The sequence below is a fragment of the Centroberyx gerrardi genome, chromosome 9 (assembly GCF_048128805.1).
Source record: "Centroberyx gerrardi isolate f3 chromosome 9, fCenGer3.hap1.cur.20231027, whole genome shotgun sequence".
Lineage (NCBI taxonomy): Eukaryota > Metazoa > Chordata > Actinopteri > Beryciformes > Berycidae > Centroberyx > Centroberyx gerrardi.
This window is the reverse complement of record NC_136005.1, coordinates 13,579,844-13,602,173: the sequence shown is the minus strand read 5'-3', so window position 1 is coordinate 13,602,173 and position 22,330 is coordinate 13,579,844. Positions and strand designations below refer to the sequence as shown.

Below are 22,330 nucleotides of genomic sequence, written 5' to 3'. Positions count from 1 at the left end.
GGCAGTGAGAGAAAATGCAAAAACGATGCCAACTGCGTCCAGCTGCCGTGCTCCACTTCTGAGGCTTTACCTAGAAACCTCTGCCTGTTTTGGGTGAATTAGGATGGCTGGCCACTTGGCCGCCTGTCAAACGCACACAATCTTCAAAGGACAGCCTAACCCCTAGAGATGGATGGAGGAAAGGCCAAAAAAGATCACTCTCAGTCCGTGCTCAATGTTCCCCTTCTCTCTCTCTCTCTCTCTCTCTCTCTCTCCCTCCCCCCCTCTCTCTCTCTCTCTCTCCCACTCCCCCTCTCTCTTTTCCTCTCTCTGCGTGTCTCTCTTTTCACCCCGATCCCCAGGCATCCCTCAACCATTCATCCAGAGCTATAGAGGAGCGGTGAGACAAGCAAAAGGGTCTTGTGCTGTCAAGATTGATGTCCCCTATAGCTCCATTGATTTTGCCATTGTGGTGCTGTGTGTCCACATTAACAATGACACTCAGCTGTCTCTTTACTTGGCTGTGAGTGGCCAGTTTTAGAGCTCCCAGGGCACTCTGGTCAGTATGGGGTCCCCTTATTGGCCAGCCGTGGGGACCCCACTGAGGAGCAAATGAGTGCTGGAGCAGACCTGAGAGTTGCACATCATCTTAAATGAACAGCTCAGAGTGGCGCCGCAGGGGCAATCAAACACTATCGTGACTTTAACAGGTTAGGAGGGAGAGGGGAAAGAGAGGAGACAGGGAGAGAGGGAAGGGGACTAGATCTGATCTTCGATTTTTTTTTTTAGCTCCTATATTCATCCCGCTTCTGATTTAGCTTGCCTCGGTTCTTCCTGTGATAGTAATTGGCAAAGATTTCATTTTGGTTCTGTTAACATCTGGGTCCTTCTTTAGCTGCCCTTGCTATTGCCTGTGGCAGCAGTTAGCTGATGAACCTCTCACTGTGCTGCTGCTGCTGCTCATGCATGGCCTAATTTTAGCCCTGGCTTCTTTTTGTATGTACTGTAGAAAATTGAACAGGATTTCATCGTGCTGTTTGAAATTGCCAGGTCCTAATTTTTGCTGCCATTCACCCTGTGAAAATAGCCAAGATTAAAATTTTGTTAGTTTGATCCTTATTTGGCTGCCGCTGCCAGAGCCCAAATCAATAGCTTTAGAAATATAACTCTCTGCATGTAGAGTAGAGGCGTAAGCGGAGAGGATACAAAAATATTAATTAGCCTTTCAGTGCTGTGGAGGAAGGGACACCAGGGATGCACCCAGTCTGGCCTGCGCTCTCATGGGCCACGCCGGTAGTCCGATAGGGGGCATATATTCCTCAGCGAACACACACACACACGCGCGCGCACACACCCACATACACACATACTAATTAGTCCCTTAATCTCATTACGGGGAGGACAGGTCAGATCACCTGCGTCAGGTTGCCGTCCGTTAGGGAAAGACCTGGTTCTCTGGTTTTACGCCCGCTGGACCCCGGCTCCTCCAGGAGCAACTCTCTCAGGTTATTAAGACTGGAGGAGAACAGTGTACAATCCCTGGTTATTACTGTTGCAGTAGAAATTGAAACTGCCTAGTGCCCACCTACAGTCATCAAACAGGACAAGCCCTGCTCACCTAGTGTAGGAAGAACACATAGCTACAGTAAAAGCTAAAGAATGTTTATATAGTATATATATACCGTATATACTTTGTAGTATTTTTATGTGTATTTTTTTAGCCTGTGTCTACCTAAAAAAATATCTTTACTATGATGCTTACTTCAAAATAATTCCAATAAATATGGGATGATACTAGGACATTCGATCAAAATTGATGGGTGTCTCCATAGCTTTGACCTCATCTGATGCTAATAACAAAATTGATAATGGTATTAATTTGTGCCTGTTTACCAGTAAAGTTGCCTTCACTGAGGCCATGTGAGCAAACCAGCCCACTTATAGAAAGTAAATAGGAAATATACGGTAGAGTAAATCCATCCCAACACTCCGTCAACCCCTGCTGCCGCCTAACAAAGACACGCTGTGAAATGAATATTAATGGCCAATCACCTACCTAATCTAGGAGAACAGCAGCCGTTACACATTGAGCCACCAGCACCATGCACGTCTCCGTCGGAGATGATGCAGACTATTCTGGGATGTTTCTGTTGGGGAGACGTTTAAAGAGGCACAGCAAGGAGGCAGCAGGGACCTGTCTCTCTCGCTCTCCCCTCACAGGTCTCTGATATGAAATAGATTGATTTTCCTTCACACATGGCGCTGATGACTGGCACTGACTGCTGCTGATATTTCATTTTTGAAGGGCTGTTCAATGCCTCCTTAGAGGGCTCCGAGTCCTTACACAGGATAAATCAGCTTTAACCACTTTGATTTCCTCCTAAACCCTTTACCAGCGGCGCCCCCCTCAGCACTCCACCCTTACTATCTGCCCCCTCTTGTTTCCTTTTTCACAGGCTGTCATTTCATTTGATTTCTTTTTATATCTTCTCTTTTTCTCGGCCCGTCTTAGAACAGAAGTCCTGCTCTCAGGCTGATTTGTTTTCTACTTAAACGGTCATTATTTCTAATCCTGGCTCTCCTCATTTCCCAGCTTAACCCAGTGTTAATATTTGGTCTTTTAGTGGATGGTGTGTCTGCCCAATGTGCAGTGAAGCTCAGAGATTGTCCAGAAAGCGGAGAGAAGAGCAGGCTAGCTGTCAGCTGGGACCCTGTTGGTGTTGCAGCAGGCCCGCCTGGCACAGCTAGAGCTACAGCCCACTGAGGAGGCCTGGATTAGAAACAGGCTCTGGCATTATCAAGCCAGTCCTGCCGCCCACTCACACACCCACACAGAGAGGACAAACAGGCAAACACATACATACCCATACGGCCCTGACACACACATGCTCTCTCTCTCTTTCTCTCTCTCTCTCTCTCTACCATACACACACAGTGGAAAGTTGGAAATATGCGATAAAAGGAATACATGTGGGCGCACACATGGACATGTACAGTATACATGCACAGTATAGCCTACACGTGCACACATGACCCCCCCCCCCCCCCCCCCCCCCCCCCCACACACACACACACACACACACAATACACACCTATGCTGAATGGAATAGGTCAATTTTCTTTTTATTGGCTGTGTTTTGTGTTGAAGGCAAGCCGCAGCGTTGCATTGTGTTTGTGTGTTTACTCCATCTGAAGGACAATGAAAAGGTTTGCTCCAGCTCACTGAGATGTGACGGAACAGAGAGAGAGAGAGAGAGAGAGAGAGAGAGAGAGAGAGAGAGAGAGAGAGGCAATAAGTTAAATGGAAAGCGAGACCCAAAAAAAAAAAGATAAAAAAAAAGAAAAATAAGGATACTAGATTGAGAGAGCAAGGCTACATGCTCTGTTGCTGTTCTGTGCTCAGTTTTTGATGATGAATTTATCTGGCGTAAAAGACAACAGAATGGGCCATGTATTAAACATCAGTGGCGTTCTCCTTTCCTTATACTAGAGAGAGGAGCTCACCATGTCAGAGCAGCTCAGTAATGAACCAAGCAGGAAGGCCTCTAAGCTCCACTGATCCCCCTTAGAAAAGAGAGGAAGAATGATGGAGAGGGGAGAGTTAGAGGGAGAGGAATGAGGAGAGAAAAGATAGATGGAGAGAGAAGAGGGGTTGAGGGAAGAGAATTTGTACTGAGAGATTTGAAAGTGAGAGAGATAGAGTGAACAAGGGCAAAATAAAGAGAGAGAAGTGTGGATAAACCGGAGAGAGGGAGGGGCGGCAGGGGCAAGAGCAGTACAGTATATCTTCTCCCTTTGGAGAAAAGAAAACTATAGATTATTGGTCACAATGTGCTTGGCTGGGCACAAATGGAGGAAGCCTGAAATATAGGGAGCACGTTCAGGGGTTGTGGGGGATCAGGGTGAGCTAATCCAATGGTCAAGCCAGCTGTGGGTCACACATTCAAAACTCGCACTCCTTGTCCAAATCCCCTCTGGTGCTCTTACACAAACAATACTGATACACAGGCCATGGCTAGCCCAGAGTTCAGTCAGCTAACTCCGCCAAGCCGGCCTAGGATGTCCAGGTCACTGTGCCTGTAAGCTCTTAAATTTGCCGTCACAGCAGCCAGCAGCACAAACCTTTTTTTTTTTTTTTGATTTACAGAAGACAGACAGAGGGAGAGAGAGAGAGGGAGAGGGAGAGAGAGAAGGAGAGAAAGAGAGAGACGGACAGACAGAGGGAGAAAGAGATGATGAATTCATTTCTATAGGGATGTGCTTTGCTCCTGAGGGTCAGATTGTGCTGAGGCTGTAGGAGTTATGCAGAGTCAGTGGAAGGAAGTGGATCGCAACAATTTGCTAATACAGTAGGTAGGTGGAGATCAATTAGCCTTATCTAACAAACTACTAATGATAATACCAATACAAAACTTGCTGATGTGGCAAAGAACTGCAAGAGAAAGTGGAGTGATGATGTAATGAATTTAGTTTGTTGAAAGATACAGTATTTCTGCAAACACAGTGTCTCCCCTCGTACTCTTTTCCATGCAAATGCACTATTACTGCATCCTCTTCGGTACACTCAGCACATACACAGATTGAGGCACACATTAGCCTGTGAATATTCGCACACACACACACACACACAAAGACACAGTTACACACACATTCATCTTCACTCCTCTTTTTAAACACACACATCCCTTCCATTCCTGTGGAATTCATCGTTGCGGTGGTCTCGTAGCGTAGGCGGAGCAGCAAAGGTTACTGTTGAACACAGAAAGGAAAGGTCAGAAATCATGTTTAGTTTTCCTGGGGCCGGGAGGTAATTCCAGCCAGCAGATTGTGTCCAGACGAGCAAGCAGGCAGGGCAGGCCAGTGGTGGAGATGCTCATGCAGAAGGGAGCGAGGCGGGGATGGGGACAAGGTTATCCAGTCAGCCACTGCCTCTCAGCCCCTCCGCTGTCACCCTTAATAACACCCTCTCCCTTATCACCGTAACAATCACCTTGAGAAACAAACTTGTCTCCTTTCAGAGAGGGATGGAGATGGGGGAAGAGACGGCCCCCGTACGCATTCGGTCTGCCATTCTCATTACAGCACCTCAACCTCTGTGGGGACAGACAGTGTGAGGATCAATTTAGTGCTGAATTCTCTGCGCTTTAATAATCCATTTTCTCTCTCTCTCCCCTCTCTTTTCTCTGTTCCCTTTGATCAAAGTGTATTGGTGACGCAGTTATCTAAATCGCAGTGGAAAAAGGGGAACTTAAATTCTGTGTCAAGCAAGCAGGTAGCTGTGATGTTTGACTAGTCAGTGTTTGAGTCGTAGAACATATATAATGTCATCTGATTTTTAATCCGAGTAAAAAGAGCATCAACCATTATAATATTGATACTAGATATTACAACCCAGGGTAAAGGGTTGCCCCTCTACAGCTGCCGTTGGGTTATTCTGTGCTTTTTGTCCTGTGCAACAGGACAGGAGTGTGGCTCCATTTTTAAATCATTAGGAATTAAGCTTTCAAGGACTTGAAACTGGGAAATATGTCTAAGCAATGCCACCTGTAGTTGTGACTGGTGTCAGATGTGCAAAGTATGATTTCAGTCAAGGAATGTTCCTTAGAGATGACAGGAATATTTTATATTATTAGCGATGTGAAATGTGGTTAAAGTAGGTGTTCCGATTGTGTCATATAATATATTTAAGAGTATGACTTGATTGCTGCCTGCGGCTGTGAATATTCTGGTATGTATACAGTATAAGGAGGTAATGGCAATGACAAGCCCATCCCTGAGGCCGTTCAGCTGGTGTGTGTGTATTTGTATGTGCGTGTGTGTGTGTGTGTTCTCCGTGGGCCGGGTGCTCTGTGATTGCAGTGGATCTGGAGGAGGCCAGGGGAGGGCCCTGATTGGTGGACGGAGTCAGTGCAAGCTCCGCCAAATCACTGCAATCACCCGTTTGCTCCTTCTCTCCGCTCTAATGACACCCCTTCATAAGGAACCGGGCTCATCAAGACCCCCCCATCACACACACACACACACACACACACATGCACACACACACACACACAAACACACGCACACACACGGTGAGGTCAGGCTCGGCAGAGCAGGCAGCCCAGATGGGGCGGGGCAGGGCAGGCCTCAGAACAGGGAGAGGAGGTCCATCAGCAGATGGGAGGAGATTAAAGCAGACTGGAGACACATGCACACACACACACACACACACACACACACACACACAAAATCCTCTCCACACTTTGGGTTGAGTTAGACTAGTGTCCTGATTTATAGTATTGGGTTTCTGAAGTCTGTGTTTAGAGCTTATATAAGTTAATAATACAGGGATAATGATTCATACAGAGGGACTAGAATGTTAATGAGAAATTTCTGGTGTTTTGCTCGAATGATTCATCATTTTTGAGGTGGCCTCTCGAACAGTAGATTTTAGATTTTGTCCTCCTCTCTTCACTGTCTGGCCACTGCCCAGCATTGGATTCTCTGCCCTAGTTTTGCGCGACCTTTGCTCCCTACGCTCCTTATTGAATTAGAAAGTCCTGTTTTTTTTCACTGAGAGACTGTTGGCTGTGGTGTATACATACGCTGACATGCATAGAAACACTGCCCAAAGTTTGCTACTCATGCACTAGACATATACTTACATGTGCGTGCATGCATTAGGCCAGTATGAATACACACAAAGGTACACACTCTGACGACACTTGCAGGCACATGCACTCATGAGCAAGAGTGCACACACACAATTCATACAGCATTACCAGTTGCTTTACAGAGCTAATGACTGTGACTCTAAATATTGTCTATCTTTACAAACCATGACAGTGTTTATGCCATATTGTCTTTCTGTGTGTTTTAATATTAAGAGCAATATATTTCTACTTTCAATATTGTTATTTTCTATGGTGGCTATTATATAAAAATGACCTTGTATCCTCTCAAGACCAGGGAGATGAAGAGAGCATGAGTGACAAACAAATGAGAGAATGAGAGAAAGAGCGAGCACGACAGAATGATGGGGGTAGAGGAGTCGAGACAAAGAAAGAGAGAAGTGAAAAGAAAATAAGGGCTTTTTCCACCTCAGGATATGGAAGCAAACAACCTGCCCATCCAATCAATCTGAAAGAGAACTTCAAAATATATGCATTCACTCTCTACATTTGTCTACACAATACAGCGCACTGTAATTTCACTCTGAAAATGTTGGTAGAGCACTTTAGTAGAGGAAAATTGAATATAACAAGACACCATCTCAAGAAAAATGAAAATCCCAGCTCATATATTTGAGGACCTTTTCAGATAAATTTGAAATTTTGCACATTAGGGGCATGTATGATGACAATAATGGATTTCGGAGTGGATTTAAGACCTGCAGGTGCAAATCAGTTGCAGTAGCAGAAAGAAGTAGAAACAAGAAGCAAAGTCGCAGAGAAAATAGTCAGGACATTGCAGCTGCATTACACATCTGTATTCAGACTACCTGTAACCCAGCTAGCTTTCCATCACTGTCTTTCCATTCTAACCTCTCTCTCCATTTCACCTTCCTTCTATCTCTCCATCTCAGCGTATTAACCCTATTAGCCTCTCATATCACCCTCTATCTCTCTCACTGTCAGTCCACGCCACTCACTCAAATCACTGCATTATGCTGCTGTTGGGCTGGAAAGGACATGAGCCCCAAACAAATGATCCAACCACAGATATGGAAGCAGTGGATTAATCAGAAATTAGTACTACAGCAGGCCTCAGAAGATAGTTGACTCAAGATTCAATACTAGATATTGAATCTGTATGAAATTAAGCTGTTATGAAATCTACTGTTATGCCTGTCTGTGACTTTAGCTAAACTTTAGCTATGGTAGCCATTAAAGCAATGACAGAAGACAAGGGCATCGGGATAGGGATGGTGAGGAATAGCATCAGATGACGTGCCTGTGATGCCCCATTAGGGAATGCCAACGTTGGTTCAGTGGGCACTGTAAAGAGGCTTTTAAATTAGGCCCAGCCACATCTCACCTGCCTTTCCCAGGCTGAGACGACAAATAGAGCTGCGAGCACGTATGACACACAGTCCCATGATTACCCACCCGCCCACTCTCTATCCGCCGTCTTCCCACCCATCCGCCAGTCAAATGAGTGCAGAGGTAATGGAGAGAGAAGCAGTCATTCTGGGGCTGTAAAAATGCAGCAGCCGAAAAGATGATTGGGGTAACCTTTGCTTTGGTGCATGAAGGAAGCAGGAGTGTTTTAACATTATTCATAAGCGTTCGTGTGTATGTGTTTGTGCGTGCGCGTGTGCACGTGCGTTCCTGACTGAGTCATTAATACTGCACTACTGACTGGAGTATGAGTGTTGATTTGCTCATGCTCTGTCTGCCCTGGCCTTGCCATGGTTCATGGTAACCCTTAATGTGAGTTTGTCTGTTTTTTCCTTTTTTAACTTTCCCTAGATTCCTCTTCTCCCCTCCAGATCGCTTAGATCCCTTGCACTGATGTTTATACCTGGTTCATGGGTGTCCCCTAATGTGCGTAATATTTGCCTTTCCTTTCCTTTATTCTCTTCCCCGACTCTGTTGACTTTTCCCTTGGCCCTCTCTCACTGATGAGTCTATCAGGCGAGCTGCCGTTGTAACAAGTGTCAAGGATGATTGGCGAATGGCTCTCCCTGCAAAGAAGTTAATAAGTGTATCCCCAAGACACTTCACATCTGAGGGGCATGGGGCCAGGCCCAAACACAGGCCACACTGATTGCCTCTTTGCAATAAACATGAAGAGGGTCCCTGCTAAAGAATACAAAGGCAGCCGGAGCTGCGTTGGGGAATAAGGAAGAGGAAGAATGAGGCTTCAAATGACTGGCCTACCTTTGGCAGTGGGAACTCTGACCTGACACCTGAACCAATTTTATAGAACATGAACTTCAAAGAGCACTTTGATGGTGGAGGGAGTTATTGGGCGAGATCTGAGAGGCCCAACTGTCTTTTCATTCTAGATTAGCTCTCTGAGTTGAACTCAGACTAATAACAGAGGTGGAGCAGCGTCTTGAAAAGGAAGAGATCCCCATCTAGGACAGACGTGATTTGCTGTGAAATGACAGCAGCTGATAGAGACACATGTTTGTTAGATGAATCTATTCACATAGCACTGTTGTTGTTGTTATCATTATTATATCCCCTGTCTAAGTCTTTGTTCCTCAATATCCCCCCCTACAGCAATAAACTTGTCACCAAACCCAAAACACGACACATCATCGCTTGAAATAAAAATAAGCCCATTTGTTACCTATTGATTTTCCTACCATTAGGAAAGTGAATGGCTTGGCTGTTGTTGATGTGGAAGATACTGTGGGTCAATATTGTGTTGCTCTTAAAAGCCACGGGAGAATTTCAAGAAATTAGGTGAGTGAGGGAAGAAGGAGAAAAAAAAAAAAAGCCAGTCTGCAGCTTCAATATTAAGAAAAAAAAATCTGGACTAGTTCAGGGACATCTGCCTGGCATTAATGTTATCAGGGAATCGGGGAGCAGCGGAGGCACAATGTGCTTTAGGGAAAGGAGCAGCCCTCAGCAGCTGCCTGCCTGGACTGCTGGCACACATCAACCTAATATGTTGGAAACAGGGATTGATTTCTGAATGTTAAAGTGAATACTTGAAGCACTGCAGCTACCAGCTTACTCCGACTGTCGGAGGGGGGAGTATTTTTGCGAGGCGGCTTGGCATCCTAATCTGATTGGGCCTCTTAATCTATGGCAGCTCTGCCCAGTTTAACAAGACCAATCTGACAGCAGGGACAGCAGCCAATGACAGGAGGAACATGTCAAATCTGGCCCTATCAGGCATCAGACAGGAGGATGGCATCTTTTGGCTGTGTGGTGGGTGTAATGATAGCTGGAAAGCCACAGTATTAAGAGATGCTCCCTTTCTTTGGGTCTAGGAGGGATTGGAGGCTGAGAGATGCTGAGGGACGCTGAAGTCCCCAGCTGGCTGCCTGTCAGTCCCCTCGGATAGTTGTCGTCCTCCCTCCTACCATCCCTCCCTCCATCCCTCCATCCTCCTGTTATTTTAGGAATCTATTCTTGGCCTCCCGGCATGTACAATCTGAATTATTAATCTGGAGAAATGGATCCTTGCACGGCAGCGAAACGGGATTTTATTTGTGCCATTTGATTCCATTAAAATAGAGTAAACAAAGTGCAGGCCCTGCCATGATTATTTTGCTCCCTCCTGCCTTTTCCCTCTCTCACCTCCTCCCGCCGCTTCGACCCTCCTTGCAGCTCCACCACATATTACAGTATGTGGTGTGGTGCTACGTGAACTAACACTGCCGTTCCATATCACGTGTTTGTTTGTGTGTGTGTGTGTGTGTGTGTTTGTGTGTGTGTGCGCGCACTTTTGTGTGTGATGCGGCTTGTAACCTACGGAATAAATTCTTGCCTGTCTTTATCGCACATGATGACAGCAAATTGCCCATTTCCATTCTTATCACATGCGCCCACAAACTGAACATAAAAAGCTGAAAACAAGGTATGGAGAGCTCCCCCTCAGTGTGAAATGTTCGTGACCTACTACTGCAGAAAAGTAATGTACAACAACTGCACAGAGGAAACAAAGGAAACTGTCATAATCCTGTCCTATCTCACCACTGTGGCTGTGAAATCCCTTCCGCACTCACTGGTGTGTTAAGCTGCCTTGCCTCCTATCTGGATGACATTAATGAAAGGTGAAAGAGGGAATAATCACAGATCACAATATTTTACCCTTGATACAGATGCATGTTCGTACACTGCTGGCAGGAGAGATCTCCTCCCTGCTCCGCTCAGCTCTGATCTGACATTAGGATTCAATGCTACATTTCTCTCTCCGGCTCGCTCGTCTCGCTTTCTCTCCCATTCCCTCGGCCCCCCGCTCCCCCCCCCCCCCCCCCCCCCCCCCACCCCCCCACCCCCACCCCCCCCCCCCCCCCCCCACCCCCCCACCCCCACCCCCCCCCACCTCCCTCTGTCCACTCAGCCTGTTCGCCTGACTGCAGCTAAAGGGTAAACGTAGCTCAGGGGAAGTGCGCTACCTCCCCCACAAGATCCCCAGGCCCACCATGTGACCTGGACCTCCCAACATCCTGCCTTTCCTCTCTTCTTCTCCTCCTCTTCTCCTTTTCTCCTCTCCGCATCTCCTCATCTCTGCCCACCCCAGTGACCCCAGCCAGGCGGGCTGATAGATAGAACCTCGGAGAACGAATGGCTTCTCCTCCACCAAACACTACGCAGTTCAAAAGATCACACATAGTGCAGAGTAACACTATTGACTATGCAAAATATCAGCATTCTTCCATACATTGAAAATGACTATTTTGAGCTGAACTTGTTTTGATTATGCAACTGAAGGCATCAGATACTGTTGACCTTCACCTCATGCAGTATGTGGTGATATAGAACAGAAACAATTAGGCTACTACAATGCTTTCTTTTTTGTCTTTTTTATTCATATTTGTTCATATTACTTCTGAAAAGTTGGAGCATGCTAAGGAAAAATTGCAAACAGTTGTTGCCATATATAATCATACAGAAGGCATTGTGGAATTCCATAATTCTTTCTTTTTTGTCTTTTTTTAAATGACTATTTCTGGACAATAACCACTTGCTAGCATGCTAAGTTGGGTGAAAGACTACAAACAATTGTTGCTATATAATGAAATATTTATAGGAGACATTGTGGAACAGCGGGCTAAGGCATTTACTTGCAATATATGTTCTCAAGTCCGGCTCATGACTGATGTCGCGTGTCATCCACCCTCTTTCACTCATATAATTCCTGTAACTCTTCACTCTGCACGATCCAATAAAGGAGAAATGTCATATATATGATCAATAAAAAACATGTTTTGGCTGGTCTATTGGATTAGAATCAGTGTGAATGAATGGGTCAGCTGAAGAGTTGAGTTTGTTGTGTTTGGATACAACAAGGTGTGCCTATGTGTGGTTGTTTCTATGTTTGGGCTTTGGGTCTATGTGTATGTGTGTGTGTGTGTTTGTGTGTTTGTGTGTAAGTGTGCATGCATGCGTGTGAGCGGCTGTTCTGTTAGCACCCTGATAAATCCCCGGCTGTGAACTCTTCTCTGCTAGTATGCGTGTGTCTGTGTGTGTCCATGCGTGTGTGTGTGTCTAGCTGTGTGAGGCTGAATGGCACCTTTCAGAGTGGGGCGAGGCCATGTGGTCTGCGCTGACTGCTTTGGAGGGAGGCAGGAGGGCCCAGCTGGTTCAGGGAGACTAGCTCTCTGACTAGCCAAGGCAGCCTCACAGCCTGCCAACCAGAGACTGGCACACACACTTACACACACACACACACACACACACACACACACATACACATACACTCTGAAATACAATCACACAGTGCATGGTTAGAGCAAGGTTGTGCATAGAAAAATGCTGAGAATCGCACACTACTCTCCATGCAATTAAAAAGATTTATTTTACCGCCAACACGGTTCGGCTATGTCTTCTGCAAAGTGCAGTTTGTCAGTGTTTTTCAATAGAGCTTGTGTATGGACATAGACATTACACACATACTGTACAAGTGTGCACAGACACACGAACATACAACACACACACACACACACGCACACTGAGAGAAACACATTCAGGCCTCCTGTTTACATGGGGAGAGTGCTGTGTGCACCCACAGAGCTTACAGAGATTCAATCATTTCAGCTGACCTGCAGCCAGGATTTGGTGAAAATAGCCGCCTACCTCCAACAAAATTGTCCAATATCCTTGAATGCAACGTGCAGGAAAAAATCTTTATTTGTTGGCAGCCAGGTGCAGGCCCTGCAAATTATACATGACCACGGGTCCTATTGATTCTCTCTTGTTTTTCTCTGTCTGATAACACATTGTTAGAGGAAAGTTGGTTCAGTGGACTCTCACAAATTGTTCTGTAAACACAGAGGAAAAAAGAACAGTCCAGAAGTTGTCACATGGAACAAAATGGATTTTCTCAGTTTGTAATTCCATATTTCTCACAGCTTCAAATTATTGGAATCCTGTAGTTACACAACATGCCAAAGCAAAGCTGAGATATTTCTTTAACATTAAATGAAAGGCCCTAATTGGATGTAACACTTTCTTGTTGACTGCAGTGGCACAGCAAAACAATCGTTCTGGTTTTATCCACAGCTGCTAAAATAAATTTGCAATGAAAATTGTGTTGATTGCTGTTTCAACAGCTTTGACAGAGCACAACATTTGGTGAAACAATATATTTTTTAAATGTATTTCTCCTGGGTTGTAGTAGCTCTATTTATTCTGACCTCCATCCCGCCACACGGCCCACTGGTTCTCTAGTGAAATCTAAAGTGTATCTCTAAATGGTGTGCAAGTGCTGCAAGACTTGCACAAATTAGCTGTGTTAAAGTATATGTATGCCGTCGATGGGGGGAAGGCTCACTGGAGGCACTGTGCTGCTTATCTGAACAGTAGGAACGTGGACAGAATGATTAGGTAGACTAACCATAGGAGTCCACTCCCTCCAGCCTGGCCATTCCCACTATTTTTCTCTATAGCAGTTTCTCTCTCTCTGCAAATAGTCTAAAGGGTAAGCCTAACCAGGGGCTATGTGTGAGTGGATGGAAGACAGCAAGAAACAAGAGCTCTAAAAGGAATTTGTCATTTAAAACAAATTGGTTTGGAGAGAATCAAACAGAGCTTTTCCCCCCCTCTTTCAATTCTAACTGTCAAAATGGAAAGAGAAAATGCCTAACCTGAAGTGGGAGTGTTACTGTTTACATGTAATACCTGTAATACCTGTGAGAGGACCTAACAGTGTGCGGTCCCCAGTTTCTCCATTAGAGAGGCAGCTTGGCATTCGGAGGGAGTAATTGGCTGGATAGGGTTTCAGGAGGCTTAGCCACCCTGCTGGCACAACAAGCCCGCCTGTCCCCATCCCTGAGTTGTTGCTCTGCTAGGCAGGAGTGTAGCCAGCTCAACCGCTGCCACGTCCCCTTCAAAGCCTTGGGAGAAGCCGGGGATGGCAGCAGCTGTTGTCCCAGGGGAGCCGGGGGAATTCAGGGCCTCTGGTCATTAGTGGGAACCAGTGTGCTGGGACGAGCCTGGGTTTTAGACAGCTGGGAGACCTCCATCACCCTTCATCCCTCCATCCCTCCATCCATCCATTCCCCCATCCCTGCCAAGAAGGATCTGTATTCTCAACCTCCTTGCCTCTCAAGGAAGGCTGACAAAGGCTCGGTCCCGTGTGGCTGGTCTGAAAGGAAGGAGGGAAGACAGTTGGGGCTGTGCTTTTGGAGAAACTACTTTACACTTTTCACTGTAGGGATTTTGTGGTTGTGTATTCAGGGAAGTATGGGAGGGAAGAAAGGGTGCATAGTGGAGACAATTTTTTAAAATCTTTTTTTCTTAAGGAAATACTTCTCTTGAGGAAATACTTGATTACCAAGTGAACAGTGTAGAGTATCCAACTAATTCAGGACTTGTCCTGGTATGTAAAAGATTAGTAGCCATTTATATTGCAGTAACTACAGTAAAGGAAAGCAAAAGACACCTACATCAGCTGTAGAGAGGCATTTAAAACAATGTATCTCCTCTAATGTCTGACCTACTACTCTTACTAGTACACAGTGCTATCTTGAAACCTAATGACTTACTGGCTATGTTTACATGCACACTAATATTCCCTTAATATTCAAGATGCTCAAGTATACCATTCGTGAGCTGCCGCATTTAAACACCATATCTTATCCTGGCTATGAGAAACCTGGATAAGCTACTTGGGATATCCGACTATTATCGAGGATAGTGAAGCATGTAAACATTATCCCATTTAATGTTGGTTTTCGCAATCAATTTTGCATTGTATCATGGTGAAATTATTCAGTCACAACATGGCAATAAGCCTTGGTAACTCTAGGTTCTCTCACTTTTGAGTGAAGAGGAAATGGAATCATACTAGACATGAAAGACGTTAATATTCTTAGTTGTTTGGATGGCAGATGGCATCGCAGTAGCGATACTTTTAAGATAGTTGTCGAAAAAAATGCAAGATGCAGAGAAGGTCACAGTGGAAAGTTCAAAACAGTCAAACAAAACACTACATACAAATGTACACTCATGTTAACCTCCTTTTGTTCATTTATTTATACTATAGATCAATGGGGGTGTATGAAGGTTAAAGAGGTAAGCGTAACCTAGGGAAACCGGAAATAGCGGTGACAACAACAACAACAACAGCTGAGGGAATATAAGGATTTAGATGTAGAAGCTGTTTGATGGGTCATATGAGTGCAGATATCCTCCAACAAGCACAACAAGGCAATGAACTGGAAAAGGAAATGTAGACACTTTTCCACAAGGCAACACAACCAATCATGTGATATTTTAGACTAATTGCAGATGGTTGCGCACTAGGGGCTGGTGTGTGAAGAATTCGACAAGTTCAGCCAGCAGGCCTGTGCACACTGCAGAGTCCAAAGCAATGTGGCGCTTTGTTTTTTCCACAAACGTGTACATATGAATCTGCCAAAATTTGTTTCCACAGCAAGTATACTGCGGCCTTTATGCAGCCAAGAATCAACATCATACAAGTGGTTCAGATCCAGCATCTTTCAGTGTAGTTGTAACTAGCTTATTTGCTGGCTAAACTATTGGTGGGAGAACACAGATTGGCAGAAAATCTCTTTATTCTTGGGTACGGGGATACAGGATATTCGAGAGTGCGTTGTTAAGGTGGCATATAAACAGCCTGTCCCGAATAAGACCATCGAAACCACCATCGAAAGTTTGCTTTGTCTCACAATTTTGCTGGTGTGCGTGTGTGTGTGTGCACACGTTCGCACGGATGTGATACCATCTGACTTATGAGTCGCTGACATTTGGTGTGTGCTGAAACATAAGTCTCTGCTGAGTGGAGTGGAGAGAGCGTGCCCATGTCTGTATGATATGTGAACATCTGGAGGGGCCCATGCACCGCCGAGGTCTGGCCTGCTGTCGGCACTCATCATGATATGTTGTCCCTGGATTTTACTATAGCTCTATGTCTATCTGGGAAGCACATACATAATACATTTCCTTCCATCATTGTTCATGGTTTAGGGCTGAAGGGGGAATGCTGTACTATAGGAGGGATATACCACATGACAAAGAGCTGTAACTTTGAAGTAACTAAATCACACTCCAAAAGGCAGCTACACAGGCAAGTCATATTAAGATGAATGGCAATTAGCAGTATGTGTCAGCGTTAAAAGAGGTATATCAATCATCTCTTCTATATGCAAATTTTCAAAGCAACATGAGACAACTAGCTGAGTTCCAAAGAGGCCAAATAGTCAGCGCCTTAATTGCAGGTGCATTAGTTCCAAAAACTGCAAAATGATGACAAATCATTGTGCTTCACAAAGTGCTTCACAGGGACAGAAAAGAACACAAATAACATGCAGGCAGATGATGAAAACATACAGACATTAATACATGCAGAGTACACATAAAATAACAGCACAGCCTAACTATTATAAAAAGGCCAGCCTATAAAAATGTGTTTTTAGGCGCTGCTTAAAACAATCAACAGACTCAGCTGATCTGATGGTTAAGGGGAGACGTTCCAGAGTGTGGGGGCCAAAACAGCCAAAACGATCACCTTTTGTTTCAAGTTTGGAACGAGGGATATCTAGAAGACCCTGGTTGGAGGACCTGAGCCACCTTGCAGTGCTGTAGGGGATCAACAGCTCAGTTATATAAGCCGGCGCCAGGCCATGCAAAGCCTTATCAGTAATTAAGAGAATCTTAAAATCAATTCTATACAGTTCTAGTACAGTTTTACAAGCTACCAGTTACTTAACATTGGAAGAAATTGAACTGCAGTTAAGCTACAGTACTGTCAAGAGAAATATAGTTTTGATACTTAGAAAAAGTAGCTCAAAACTACTTTAAAAGAAATGATCATATCTCCATCTACACAGTCATATAATACAAAATCACATGACTGCAAGACATACCACTGATGGTGATGTTAACAAAAATTCTGTTTTATTTGATAGAAACTATAACATGCAAGTAATGTTCATGTTGTGTTTATAATACCCACACTCCAACAGCTGCCTGCCAGAAACTAGACTCTGTACCCAAACACAAACCAAATAACCCTGTCTGGGTTCATCACAGCAGGAAGTCCAAGGAATGTTGACCTTCTTTTGTCTGTAGTGTCCATCACACCTGCGATTAGCACACCTGACTGCAGTGTGGACCTACACCCAAACCAAACAACCCAATTTGGGTTCTTTGCAGAAAAATATTGAAGGATTGTTAACTTTCTGCAGAATGATTGTTGACTTTCCGTTGTTTGTAACATCTGACAAAGGAAAGAAGAAGAAAACAAAAAAGAAATAAAATAAAAGGATGAAAACATGCAGTTCCCTTTTTTTGTTTTATTGGCCTCACAAAGCTGGCATTGTGAAGCCAGAAACCGCATGTGTTCAAGGCCAACGCACAAACACATATAACCTGCTGCACGAAGCACAAACATGGACCCCTAAGCAATGGAAAAAAGTAATATGTTTGGACGAGTTGTCTTTCACACTTTTTCCAACGTCCATACAGGTTTACATTTGGAGAAAGCCAAATGATGCGTTCAACCCACAATGTGTGTTGCCAACTGTTAAACATGGTGGTGGATCTGTAGTGGTGTGGGCGGTCTTCTCGTGGGAGTTATTAGGTCTGATGGTTCCTCTGCATGGTCATATAACAGCCAAGAAATATGAGGCCATTTTGCAGGACCAGGTGCACCCTATGGTGCAAACACTGTCCCCTTATGATGTCCCCATATTCCAAGATGATAATGCCTCCATAAACACTGCTAAACACATTCAAGAGTGGTTCATGAACACTAGGATGATGTCAAAAGCCTTCCTCCCCAATCACCAGAACATTATTGAACCTTTATGAAGTTCTGGAGCACAGAGTGTTTAGTAGATTTCCACCTCTTTCATTCCTCAAAGGAACTGGAGGCTTTCCTTCTTGAAGAATGGTCCAATATCTCACTAGACAGTTCAGGACTTGTATGACAGCCTTCCAATAAGGATTGACGCTGTGCTGAAGGCAGGGAGTTTACTAGGGTATTTAATTTACTTGTATTGTCATGTGTTTTCATTATTTTGTTCACACCCTGTAGGAGGGAAATTCCTGCTTTTGAGTATGAATGCCTCCAGAAGTGAGTGTTGACATCATCAAGGAAAATGAAAAGAAAACATTTATGTGTATGGTTGATGGTTCATATTTATGTATTTAAACAGTTAGAGCATCCGCTTAATGTTTCTGCCATCTTCACAGCACAAGGCAATGCCATGTGATGAACTGTTCAATGCAACTCTGCACACATGCTCAGTAGAGAGCATGCACTTTTCTCTCCCTCACTTTTCCTCCTTTGGCTTTGCATGCATTGTTAAATAGGACTGATGGAAGCGGCCTGGCCATTACTCACCGCATTGCCTGGCTAATTTGTGTGCTCTTACAAGTACAAAGATGTCAAGCAGGAGCAGCAGGCTTACCTTGGCTTCCCCTGAGACCATTAATCCTTTGGCTGGTGTCGTCCCTGCCTGCACTGGCTCACCTGGCTCACAGTGCTGCCAGCAAACTGCTGTTCCCAGCCTTTTTCCTCTTCTATCTATTTATTTTGGTTCCCAGTCAGCTCCCATCGCCACCAAAATGTGATTGTAATGGAAGAGCTGAACAACTCTTAAGGCATATAGACTTCCTTCTTAGAGTGAGAATTCCAGGATCTGTGGAAAATCTGTGTGTGTGTGTGTGTGTGTGTGTGTGTGTGTGTGCGTGCATGTGTGTGTGTGTGTTTGTGTGTGTACATGGGCGCTCATGCATGTGTTGGTATGTGCAAGTGTGTGTGTGTGTGTGTGTGTGTGTGTTTTAGAGAAAAAGAGAAAAGGGTGAAGGTGGAGGGATAAAAGCCTGTAAACTAGTAAAGATAAAAGCGAATGAAACACTAGCAGAGATTTTTCACCATGACCTTCAAACAACAGTTGTGTTTTTCGGATGGCACAAAAGCCTTAAAATACACATGCTACAGTGGCACTGAGGCCCTTTGCCCTAAATCCCACTTTTGAACAGAATCCAATTATGTTATGCCTATGATCTTGGACAGATAAGTCAATATTGGTGCACAAGAGCAACTGTCTCACAAAGCTAGACTGCAAAAATCAAAAGAACCAAGTCTCAGATCAACGATTGGGAGGCTCACTTAGTGGATATTGAGCTTTTATACCCAAATATAATGAATTTTAAAAACTGAACTAGCAGTTATGCACCAGAAAATGTATCCATATCTGCAGAAACTGGATATTGTCAGAGTGTTCATGGAGTTATTGTCAGAGTGTTCATGGAATTCATTATCATCAGAGCAGCTCCAGAGGATGTTGCTTAATGACAGATTAGCGCAGATTAGGAGAAATCAACAAAGGCATTTAAATTTATGTTATTTCTACTACTTTGTACATCTCTCACTGCACAACATTTAATAAATCAAAGTGCATTTATGCAAGTTATCCAATCTCCAAATTGATTGCTTGATTGATGGCTATGACCATCAACTGAAGAAATTTGTTAATTGGAATATCTGGTCCATACAACTGCTACCACCTAACAAGACAGAAATTAGGAAACACATCTTTCCCAGCTGTGGTGGATGGCCAATACGACCTGAAGCAAAATGTTTCTCCTAATTAGTTTAAGCTCAAAACTTTGGCATCAAACTGTTTTCTTTTAAAAAATGATAATGATGGACATTATGCAACTTTGAAACTTTGACATTAACAGAATCAGACATTATCGTAAGTGTGAGCAACCTAATGGAAAGTATCATACAGGTCAAGACATACTGTAAGAGTGTATTTCAGAGTCATTGCTGAGATGATTTCAACTTAAAACAGACCAAATGGATTAAATGCAAACCTCATAGTCAGTTTAGCAGTCTACTCAACTGTTAGGTAGCTGTCTATATCTCCACACTTTCACTCTCTCTTTTTCATTGCTTCATTTCATCATTTCATCCTTGTTTCTGTCTCTCTCTCTATCTTTCTCTTTAACTATCTCTCTTACTATCTCAGGTTGGAAGAACACATCTTCATCCAGCAGTGAATTGAGGGAAGGGGGGGGGGGGGGGGGTAGAAGGGGAAGGAGGGAGGTTGAGGTGGACTGTAGATTACCTTTGCAATTTCAGGAGAGAATGCAGCTGATAATGATCCGGGATGTTCCCGGGAAAGGTCAGCTGAAATTGCAACAAGCGTAATTAGTAGCTTATCAATAATGCATCCAAGGGTTCAGTGGGTGTATGGTGTGTGTGTGTCTGTGTCTCTCTGTGTGTGTGTGTGTGTGTGTGTGTGTGTGTGTGTGTGTGTGTGTATACATGCACATGACCACATGGGTGCACATGTGTGTGAGTGTATGCGCGTGGCCACACACCTGTGTGTACACAGGGAGAACCAACGCAAGCTCCTCCCTTGACATTCATTAACATAAAAACTCCTATACGCCTCACCGGGGAGCTGCCATAAGCATCAGCATGCAGAACCCCACTAACACACCATACACTACAGTACAGTAATACGGACACCACTGATGGCAGTACAGGCAGTACTGATGGAAAACTTCAAGAGACACATCGATCACAAAGTCAATTACTATCGATCACAGTGTCAAAATTAGAGGCCATAAGGGGGGGTGGAATATGCGATAAGGGTATATTTTGCATGAAACATGCAGAAAATATTGGAGTATTATGCAGAATTGGTATCAGCTCTCACGCAATCACTGGCTAATTATCTAGCGGTGGAATACATTCCCTCAAGCACCGTCTAGGTCCAGACACTCTGTATCATAGGCTACCGCTGAATGTCAAGTCCTCTCTTAGAGGAACTGCATTAAACTCTTTCTTATCCAAAACACCTCCAAGACATGTGTACAATTATCACTGCCAGCAAAACATGCCAAAAGAAAAGAAAATAATTAAAACAGTCTTCTGTGAGAGGAGATTATGACTACTCTTCTATCAGTATAATTGTATTTCATACTCACTTTTTATATTTTTTATTGATTTTTTTCTATGTTATATATTATTAATTACTTACATCTTTTAACACTGAACTTCATCTAAACTTCTAATGGTGCAAAGATGACACAAGCCTAGGTTATAGTTCTGCTCAGTCAACAGCCATCTTTACCGATAATTACATATTCATTACATAGGGTTGCATCACAAACGTATTTCTTGATCAACATTATTTCTGTTTTCTTCCATAATATTGCACATCCACACAAGGGCTGATAATGTAGCCACTCTAACTTTCTGCACTGCAGCTGAGCACATCTGTGAATGACTTCAATCTGAGCATATAACTGAAATATTAAACTTGAAAAAGGAAACTTGAGTATCTTGCATAATTCATTAGGAATGTTCTTAGTCAGATCTACTGGCTCACTAATAAGGAGTTCAAGATTGAGACAGATATTACCTCCCCCACAAAACCCCACCTCTTCACTCTGCCTTTCCTTACCTGCTACTCCTCTTCAAGAGGGTGGAATATGCAAAACTCTCAAGATCAACTCGGGTCGGTGAGTTTGAGCGAACAGAGAATCTTACGGTGCAAGTTATGGGTGGGAGAGAGGGGGGCTTTTGGCAGTTGAGGGGGTCGAGTGGACCTCAGGGAATGTGTGTGGGTTTGTGTGTGTGTTTGTGTGTGTGTTTGCTGGGCTGTTAGTGTGTTTGATGTAATGATCCCAGGTTCTTTGGCCCCTGCCTGTTGATAAGTTGCTGCAGAACACATGAACAGGGGAAACGGGAAGCAAGCGAGATGAATGTGATTGGATTGCCGGCCGAGTGCAGCCTCTCCCATCTGTCTCAGAGTCTGCCATCCCATCTCACAGGCGGCAGGAGGTAATTGGGTTCATTGTTCTCACCACAGGATCCCCCGGATTGAAAGCTTCATTATCTGGATAACCATGAATGTAAATGAACCACACGTATGCAGTAGGGTAATGGGAAAAAATAGATCATTGCTTGCCACAACCACAACACACGACACCCCCCGAAACGTATACAGTGCTCATACATATGTGTGCGATCGCATGCACAAACACCTACACGCATGCACAAACATTTACACACACACACACACACACACACACACACATACCTGAACAAGAACACACACATACTCTCTTTCTCCTTCTTTCTTGCTTCTCTTTCTCACACACACACATACTGTATGATAGCTTTTTTTTTTTTTTTTTACCAGTGAGAACATAATTGGGCATGAGATCTGCAGTTTTAGGTTGGCTCCCTAAAAGCC

At 44.2% G+C, this 22,330-nt stretch overlaps 1 protein-coding gene across 37 annotated transcripts in view; it reads left to right on the top strand.

Moving 5' to 3' along the window:
- celf5a (cugbp, Elav-like family member 5a) overlaps positions 1-22,330 on the top strand; it is a 175,555-nt gene that overhangs the window by 99,690 nt on the left and 53,535 nt on the right. For 8 of the 37 annotated variants that reach the window (XM_071908351.1, XM_071908364.1, XM_071908348.1 and 5 more), the window contains exons 4-5: positions 19,970-19,979; positions 22,057-22,073. The exons of 23 other annotated variants lie outside the window; for them this stretch is intronic. In XM_071908351.1, the coding sequence (XP_071764452.1) occupies positions 19,970-19,979; positions 22,057-22,073 (27 nt within the window). Of the gene's footprint in view, positions 1-797; positions 807-19,969; positions 19,980-22,056; positions 22,074-22,330 lie in introns of all 37 variants that reach the window. 6 more of the 37 variants (XM_071908363.1, XM_071908347.1, XM_071908365.1 and 3 more) reach the window with 1 other exon arrangement.